The sequence below is a fragment of the Otolemur garnettii genome, unplaced genomic scaffold (genome assembly GCF_000181295.1).
Source record: "Otolemur garnettii isolate 467f Iridium unplaced genomic scaffold, OtoGar3 scaffold00020, whole genome shotgun sequence".
NCBI classification, from domain to species: domain Eukaryota; kingdom Metazoa; phylum Chordata; class Mammalia; order Primates; family Galagidae; genus Otolemur; species Otolemur garnettii.
Window position 1 is genome coordinate 16,832,311 of NW_003852415.1, and position 9,930 is coordinate 16,842,240.

The 9,930-nt window shown below is 41.2% G+C and overlaps 1 protein-coding gene across 1 annotated transcript in view; it reads right to left on the minus strand.

The window, feature by feature from the left end:
* Positions 1-373: 373 nt before the first annotated feature.
* Positions 374-9,930, minus strand: part of RPS6KA5 (ribosomal protein S6 kinase A5) — a 193,265-nt gene continuing 183,708 nt past the window's right edge. Inside the window, exons 15-17 of the mRNA XM_003787075.3 lie at positions 7,535-7,694; positions 2,690-2,853; positions 374-679 (exon numbers count right to left, since the gene is read on the minus strand). Of these exons, the coding sequence (XP_003787123.3) occupies positions 440-679; positions 2,690-2,853; positions 7,535-7,694 (564 nt within the window). The 3' untranslated portion in view covers positions 374-439. The remainder of the gene's footprint in view (positions 680-2,689; positions 2,854-7,534; positions 7,695-9,930) is intronic.

Genomic DNA, 9,930 nt, shown 5'->3' on the forward strand with positions numbered 1-9,930 from the left:
TGATAAATCACTGTTCCAAGGATGTAAATGTCTAAAAACCTTACATTGTCCACAAGGCAAAGCAAAAGGTATCATCATAGCAGGAGTCAACTCTTGGCAGCAGACATCTGAAAAATCTGTGACTTCTTTTTTAAGCAGCTCAGCTCTCACTCTAATTAACTTTATAGAAACCTTCGCTCTTCCAAGAATAGTCCTGTTGGCATCCTACTAGGTCACTAACATGAAAAACATGTGCTCCATTCACAGTAACATTCTCTGTCCAGTGCTTTTTGGACAAGGAAAACCAAACAGGTTTTCCTGAAAAAATTCAACAAGAGGCAGGTTCCAATGAGACCAATGGGATACATTTTTAAAAGCATAAAACATTGCCTCAAGCCTATGCTGAAGGAAATAAAGGTGCAATGGATCGCCGATCACATTCCTACCGTTCCTAGGTCACTCAGTCTGTGAACTGGAAGAGCGTCTCGGGGTTACTGCTGTCGGCAGGATTGCTGGGCTGCAGTGTCTTGGTGGGTGTGGTTTTGCCGTGAGAGTGAGAGGAAGAAGAGTGGGAACTCTCGCTCGAACTGCTGCGTGTCTCCGTGCTGGTGCTAGTCTTCTTCATTTTCCTTCTCTTAGCCAAAGGGGCCTTATCGACGTTCTGAAGGCAAAACCCTTCTCTCTTGTATTTATTAAAGGCCTAGGGGAGGGAAAAAAAGGGAACCCCTGTAAAGTGGACGTAATGACGTTTTCTTAGCAGTTACATCAGTTACATCTACAGCAGAAGACAACTATCCTCTGGCGGCAGCAGCTCCAAGTTGTTTTGGGAAAGATCTTAAAGCCTTAATATCCAAACCTCCTGGCAGAGTAGTGAAGTTCATGGGAAAAGACTTCATAAGGCTTTGTTTAAATGAAACCAGCTAAGCTGTCTAGAAGTCTTATTTCTTTCTTTTCTTTTCTTTTTTTTTTTTTTTTTTTGAGATAGAGTCTCACTATGTTGCCCTCGGTAGAGTGCTGTAGCGTCATAGCTCACAGTAACCTCCAACTCTTGGGTTTAAGCGATTGTCTTGCCTCAGCCTCCCAAGTAGCTGGGACTATAGATGTCCACCACAATGCCCGGCTATGTTTTGTTGCAGCTGTCATTGTTTAGCTGGCCTAGGCTGGGTTCGAGCCCACCAGCTTCCGTGTATGTGGCCAACACTGTAACGACTGTGTTACAGGGGCCGAACCTAGGAATCCTATTTCTAATAAATTTTTTGAAGTTGGTGCTACATCCTAATAAGAAACCACTGAATGACTGGAAATTCCTGAAGAACATCCATCATCTATAGCAACCCCTGTACCCCATTACTTTTACTGATTCTGTGCCTTACTTTTAAAATTCTGACCACAAAGTCCCAACACAGAGGAGACTTGATCCATTATGGGTCTTTGCTGTCCGCTTCCAATTTGATGTCATTTGGGTATGTCCTGGACACTTAACACACACAAGCTCAGCTCTACAAATGTCCCCTTAACATCCTCCTCACAGCAGCCTGTCTTTTATTCCCATTGGCCGCAGGCTCAGGCAATGCAGTAGTCCCTCCTGACAGCCCTGCATCATACGTCACTGGGAAGATGTGGCTCATCTGGTGCAAATTCTTGCAATTAATCTCTCCACCACCTCAACACTTCTAGGTTATTAATCTTTAATCCATTTTTTTGCAGCTAAAGCAGTGCTGTCCTTCCCTTTTCTCAAAATAATCCCTTCCTAGGTAATTTTATTTCTCCCTAACTCATCTTATCCTATACCTTATGCTAATTATCTCAATGTATTTGCATCTGCTTGGCACGAATGTGCATAATGTCATGTAGACTCAGCCTTTCAAATATATAATCTATGTTTATCCAATGAACCGTCCCTTGGTCTCTGGAATGTCTTACGCACTAAATGGCTGTGAAATGGATGGACTTATGCTCATGTATGCCTGAGTTCCGAGTGTTAATTTATGGTTTTTAAAGAAAATGATTTAGTTTATTTGAGAGAAAACGGTTCTATTATATGTGTTGTTTTCATTACTAACTGAACATTTTCAACTATTCAATATCAGACTAATGTTTCATCTCACAAACTCTTTCTAAATATCAAATAAATATTTTGTGGGTGGGGCGGAGCCTGCGGCTCAGTGAGTAGGCCCCATACGTTGAAGGTGGTGGCTTCAAACTTGGCCCTGGCCAAACTGCAACAAAAAAATAGCCAGGCGTTGTGGCAGGTGCCTGTGGTCCCAGCTGCTCAGGAGGCTGAGGCAAGAGAATCACCTAAACCCAGGAGTTGGAGGTTGCTGTGAGCTGTGACACCACAGCACTCTACCAAGGGCGATAAAGTGAGACTCTGTCTCTACAAAAAAAAAAGTATTTAGTGGGTATTTTGCAGTGACTTTGGTCCCCCAAGTACTGTCTGTCTATAAAGTGTTATATCATGAGCAATTTATAAAAACATACCTAAAATTATAAAGATTCATATTACTGGTCAGTGCCTGTGGCTCAAAAGGGTAGGGCGCTGGTCCCATATGCCAGAGGTGGTGGGTTCAAACCCAGCCCCAGCCAGAAAAAAAAAATCATATTATTTTTAATGTATAACCAAGCGTATGTCTCTGAGGCTACAGAGTAAGAACATCTGATTACGATTCCTGTTCAAACCGCCCAGCGTGTGGGGAGCGCAGGGCCTTACGTGGAAGGTTGCTTTCACACAGGTATGCACAGCAGCGCCTGAAGACCCTAGGATGTCTGGAGTCATCAGAGGATTTGAGGACAGCTGACTTCCATCTTGAAGCCATTCATTGTATCTCAAGCCAGACATTTTAAGCCTTTTATTTGGATCAACTGTGAGAAGTCCTGTGGAAATAAATATTTTTATTTTATGATTTGTCATTTTAAGCATGGTTTAAAAACAACCTCAGACATAAATCTCAAGCATGTTCATGTGACACAATGGTTTATATAAGGCTTCAACCCCCTACAAAGATAGTCACATTTGCACATATATTTAAAACCGGATTCTAATGATAGAGTCACAACAGCCTATTTCTAGGAGGTTGTAGGCTTTTCAATCAGAAGAAAATAACCGCACAAAACAAAGAGTCCCACTGTGACTTGGTAAGGTGCCAGTGAACACAGAGCACCAAATCTACTTCTCTCGTGAACCAAACATTTACTGCCCCCACTCCATGAGTCAGGGAGTGCAGTAAGGCACCAGAAATAGGGAGATGGACACTCAAAGAGGAGCTCCTGGGAGATGCACAGAGAAACCCAGCTATTACATTAATAACATCAGGGATGAGGGCAATAGCAAAATACACAGCATAGTGTGTTAGCAGGCCCAGGGGAGGGCTCAGCCTAATGTGGGCATCCTGGAAGGCTTCTAGGAGATGAGTTCTGGAGGATAAGGAGAAATTGGCTAGATGAAAAAGGGGACTTCTAATATATTTAAAGATATGGAGGAATCAGAAAACTTGGCCATTTGAGAATTTTTTTTGAGACAGAGTCTCAAGCTGTCACCCTGGGTAGGGTGCTGTTGCATCACAGCTCACAGCAACCTCCAACTCTTGGGCTTAAGCGATTCTCTTGCCTCAGCCTCCCAAGTAACTGGGACTACAGGTGCCTGCTATAATGCCTGGCTCTTTTTTGGTTGCATTTGTCATTGGTGTTTGGCAGGCCCGGGGTGGATTCGAACCCGCCAGCTCTGGTGTATGTGGCTGGCACCTTTGCCGCTGAACTACAGGCACCAAGCCGAGAAATTCAAATATTCTGCAGTGGCAGAGGTAGGGTGACAGTGAAGCAGAGGCAGGAGGGGCCAGGTCGTAGGGACTTTGAATGCTGAACGCCAGGCTAAGGTGTTTGAGCTAAAGCTAAACTGAACTTCTCCAAAAGGATTTTTAATAGACAAGAGGCCTAATCACATTTGGATACTAGAAAGATGGACAGTTAAGTCAGAGGAAATGTGACGAGGTGGAAGGGTGTTGCAGGATTTTAGGAGAGAAATGAAGACAAGAATGACGGAGGCCCAAGGGATGAACAGAAAGCAGGGGACGACTGCACCTGCAGGACTCAGATCCCAACTGCACATGGTAAGGCAGCTGCAGGTTATCAAGGGCAGCACCTAGGCTCCAGTTCTGGTGATCTGGTTTCTTGGCAGGACCACTGTCCAAAAGAAGGGAAACAGGTGGAGAAACATGTTTGGAGAAAAGGATAGTAAAAAGTACAGGTTTTGATAAAGGGGAAATAACAGATGCCACAGAGATACAAGAGATCATCTCTCAGTATTACAAGCAACTCTTTGCCCAGAAATTTAACAATGTGGAACAAATAGACCAATACCTGGAATCACACCCTCTCCCCTAAACTTAACCAAGAAGCAATAGATCTCTTAAACAGACCAATTTCAAGAACTGAGATTGAAGCAACAATAAAAAATCTCCCAGCAAAAAAATGTCATGGTCCAGATGGCTTCACACCAGAATTCTATCAACCTCCAAAGAATAGCTTATACCCATAGAACCTGTTACAAATACCAAGAAAAGACCCAAATAAAAAAGGAGAACTTCAGACCAATTTCACCAACAAATATACATTCAAAAATTCTCAATAAAATCCTAGCCAAAAGATTACAGCTATACATTAAAAAAATCATTTATCACTATCAAGTAGGTTTCATACCCGGGATGCAAGGCTGGTTTAACATAACGCAAGTCCACAAATGCAATTCACCATATCAACAGAAGCAAGAAGAAAGACCGTATGATCCTCTCGATAGATGCAGAAAAAGCATTCAATAAAATTCAGCATCCTTTTCTAATTAGAACATTGAAGAATATAGGCATAGGCAGCATATTAATCTCATTAAAGCCATCTACAAACCCACAGCTCATATTTTATTGAATGGGGTAAAACTGAAAACTTTTCTACTAAGAAGTGGAACCAGACAAGGTTGTCCTGTATTGCCACTACTATTCAACATAGTGCTGGAAGTTCTAGACATTACAATCAGGCATAAGAAGAAAATAAAGGGCATCCAAATGGGGGCACAGGAGGTCAAACTCTCACTCTTTGCCAATGATATGGTCTTATACTTAGAGAACCCCAAAGACTTAATCAGAGGACTCCTGCAAGTGATCAAAAAATACAGCAGTATCTCAGGATATAAAATCAATGTCCACAAATCAGTAGCCTTTGTATATGCCAATAACCACCAAGATGAGAACCTAATCAAGGGCACAATTCCCTTTATAGTAGCTTCAAAAAAAAAAAAAAAAAAGAAATACCTAACAATATACATGACAAAAGAGGTAAAGGACCGCTACAAAGAAAATTATAGAAACTCTAGGAAAGAAATAGCAGAAGATATTAACAAAAGGAAGAACATACCATGCTCATGGCTAGGAAGAATCAAAATTGTTAAAATGTCTATACTTCCCAAAGCAATCTACAGATTGAATGCAATCTCCATTAAAATACCATCATCATACTTTCAAGATTTGGAAAAAGTAATTCTTTGTTTTGTATGGAATCAGAAGAAATCCCGTATAGCCAAGGCAATTCTTAGTAATAAAAACAAAGCCGTATGTATCACCCTACCATACTTTCAGCTATACTACAAGGCCATAGTGATCAAAACAGCATGGTATTGGACAAAAATAAAGACATTGACATTTGGAGCCAAATAGAAAACCAGGAAATGAAACTAACATCTTACAGACACCTGATCTTTAATAAGCCAAACAAGAACATACACTGGGGAAAAGAATCCCTATTCAATAAATTGCGTTGAGAGAACAGGATAATCACATGTAAAAGACTGAAACTAGACCTGCACCTCTCACCACTTTGATTGTGGTGATCGATTCAAGATGGATAAAAAATTTAAACTTAAGGCATGAAACAATAAAAATCCTCAAAGAAAGTGTGGGGAAAACACTTGAAGATATCAGTCTGGAGAAAGATTTTAGGAAGGAGATTTCCATGGTAATTCTAACAACAAGAAAAGTAAACATATGGGACTTAATTAAACTGAAAAGCTTCTGTACAGCTAAGAAAACAACAACCAGACAACCTTTAGAATGAGGAAAGATATTTGCATATTATGAATCAGATAAAGGCTTGATAACTAGGATTTATAGAGAACTCAAATTAAGCAACAAAAAAAGACCCAACAACCCCATATATCACTGGGCAAGAGATGCGAATAGAACCTTCTCTAAAGAAGACAGACAAAAGGCTACCTACCAAACATGAAAAAATGCTCATTGTCCCTAATCATCAGAGAAATGCAAATCAAAACCATCCCGAGGGTGGCTCCTATAGCTCAAGCGGCTAAGGCACCGGACACATACATCAGAACTGGTAGGTTTGAATCTGGCCCGGGCCTGTCAAACAATAACAACTATAACCAAAAAATAGCCAGGTGTTGTGGCAGGTGCCTATAGTCCCAGCTACTAGGGAGGCTGAGGCAAGAGAATTGCTTAAGCTCAAGAGTTGGAGGTTGCTGTGAGCTGTGATGCAACAGCACTCTACCCAGGGTGATAGCTTGAGGCTCTGTCTCAAAAAACTAACCAACCAAACAAAAAAAACCATCCTGAGATATCACCCAACCTCAGTAAGAATGGCCCATGTCACAAAGTCTCAAAGCTGCAGATGCTGGAATGGATGTGGAGAGAAGGGAACACTTTTACACTACTGGCTGGACTGCAAACTAATACAACCTTTTTGGAAGGAAGTATGGAGAATCCTTAAAGAACGCAAATGAGACCTCCCATTTGATCCTACAATCCCATTACTAGGCATCTACCCAGCAGAAAAAAAAATCCTTTTATCATAAGGACATTTGCACTAGACTGTTTATTGCAGCTCAATTTACAATCGCCAAACTGTAGAAACAGCTTAAATGCCCACCAACCCAGGAATGGATTAACAAGCTGTAGTATATGTATACCACGGAAGACTATTCAGCCATTAAAAAAAGATGGGAGACTTTACATCTTTTGTATTAACCTGATTGAGGTGGAACACATTCTTCTTAATAAGGCATCATAAGAATGGAGAAGCAAGAATCCAACACACTTAATTCTAATATGAAAGCAGTAGATGAGCTAATGGGGGCAGTAAGGGAATGAGAGAGTGGGGAGGGGGAAGGGGGAGGGGGATGGGGACAGGACACAATTATAAGAAGGACTTTATCTAACAAATGCAATTAGTGTAACTTAATCCTTTGTACCCTCAATGCAATGAAAAGTAATGAAAAATCCCAAACAATAAAACAAAGGGAAAAAAGGTTTAAGTTTGTTTTAGATGTGCTCAAGATACCAAGGGGAGCCAACTGCTCGCTCATGCTAGGACTGGTAGAAAGGATTACTAAGAGTTCCCACAAGAAGAACAGTAGGCTGAAGAGAGTAGCTTGGATACCTTTTGGAACATAAATGGATTTCTTGAGGAATTAATACACAAATACATGTTTAATGACTATGATTCCACTTCACTCACTGTACATCACATACAATATAAAATTTCATTAGACTCTTACCTTGGATTAAATCTTTAGCCTCTTGAGATACATTCTTCCAGGCTTCTCCTTCAAAAGAGAAATCTCCCTTTTTAATTTTCTTCATGATTTCCACTGCACTGGTGCATGTCAAACTTCTGTCATGAGACTGGAAGGGAACCTGCCCTGACAACATTGTGTACTATTACAGAAAAAAAGGAGCAAAACGGAATGACTGCCAAGATCACTATCAAGGCCACTTTAGCAATCCTATCACTAATATAATCAACACAATTTACCAACTACTACAACTTGGCATTATTAGGTTTAAAAGATTATATGACTTCTATCACTGAAGCAACAAACACACTTCAAAGAGTTATAAATTAAGTGGCATGGCTTATGATAGCAAGATTTAAAATAACTTTTATAATGATATTCAGAACAATAAGAACAAAAAAGGAACAATCGATTGCTTCAGAAAGGATGGTAAACAGAAAATTGAGAATCAGAACTATTTTTCTATTTATTTTCATTCCTTTCCCTGGACATGTAACTATGGTCCAAGAACTGTTAATTTTATTTGTTTGAGGCACAGGTGAGGCTCAACTTTGCTGCCCCTATTGTATAGGGCCGGCATGGTAACCACCGAGAGACAGCAGCCAGCTGACTTTTAAAAATTTTTATATAGACCTTCCTATTTTGTTCATAATCACCCCTGTATTTATTTTCTTTTTTCTCATTGCTGCATTAAATATAATTATACTATAATTCACACTATGGGAGAAGTTGCCTATTTTCATTGTAGCCATATGTTTGATAATTTATGTTTAAGATTTTTCCCTTTAAAAGGTCAACAGAAAAGCAAGCCTTTCTAGTAGAGACTAGATTTTAGGAAAGTAATCCTCTAAAATTCTTGAGTAGGGCTGGGTGCAGTGGCTCATACTCAGGAGTTTGAGACCAGCCCAAGCAAAGCTAGACACTTGTCTCTAAAAATAGCCAGGCCTGGCGGTGCCCGTAGCTCAGCGGGTAGGGCACCAGGCACATACACCAAGGCCGGTGGGTTCAAATCCGGCCCGGGCCAGCAATAATCACAACTGCAACAGAAAAATAGCTGGGCAATGTAGCAGGTGCCTGTAGTCCCAGCTACTTGGGAGGCAGAGACAAGAGAATCACTTAAGCCCAAGAGTTGGAGGTTGCTGTGAGCTGTGACGCCACAGCACTCTACCCAGAGTGACAGCTTGAGACTCTGTCTCAAAAAAAAAAAAAAAAGATAGCCAGGCCTGTAGCAGGTACCTGTAGTCCCAGCTACTTAGGAGGCACAGGCAAGAGGATCGCCTGAGCCCAAGAGTTTGAGGTTGCTGTGAGCTATGATGCCACAGTACTCTACCAAGGGAGACACAGTGAGACTCTGTCTCAAAAATAAAATAAAATAAAATTCTTGAGTGAGTGATTTTTCAGTCTTGCCGAGATGGCAGGCTGGTTATCAATGGTGGCAGACTGGCTGGTGTTAAGTAACTATGAACAAACAGAACCAAAGAGCAGCATCGAACAACAGTGTAAGAAGGTGGGAGCGGGTGAGGGTGGGCAGGTGTCAGATGCAGGAGCCGGGGCTGAGCAGGGAAGTGCGTTCACCACAGCAGTTCATTAGGAAGGGACATAGAGGGGGAGTCTCCCTTTTAGTCCCAGCCCTAATTAGGAGATATGAAAGTCACGGAGACACTCCAGTGGTCTACAAGTAATATGCCATTGTTCTTTTCTAGCTAAGTGTCTGACAAGCAGGCTCAACTTTGTGGTGGCAAGATACACACTGACTCCCAGAAAGATGGAAACTCCTAGACAGGCTAAAAACAAAACAACATATAAAGGAAAACCAGGAGACCCATAAGGTAGACAGTAAGCAAAACCTTAGTACAAGGATGGAGTATAAAGGATGAGTCTGTAGGAATGACATCCAGACAGAAGAGAAGGCAAACTTGACGCTAAAGTTACCAGAGACCAGCAGGCTTTGGGCAAATTCGGACTTTCTGAAAAAGAAAATTCTGCTTAAGAAGAATTAAAAACTATATTCATGAGAATGCAGAGTTTGAAAATGGAAGAAAAGAAGAAGAAACCTTGGTTTCTAATTTGGAACAACTAAAAAGGAAGATATTTGTTCTAAGGAGGGAAATCCAGAATATCTGAAGAACAAAGACAAAATATCTTTAGAAAAACCTAAAACTTCCCTGAATCCCTGATGTGGAATGAAGGCTACGACTAGGTCTGAGTGAAGCGGTCCACAGGCTGGAGGATCTGCCCAAGGTCACAAGGAAACCGTCTCCTAGCTGATACTGCGGCCTGCACTGTCCCTCTTCTGTCTCCTTCCCTCCTGCATCCTTCATGCAGACACCAGAGTCATCATTATACAATGCAAATCTTTTTTTTTTTTTTTTTTTTTT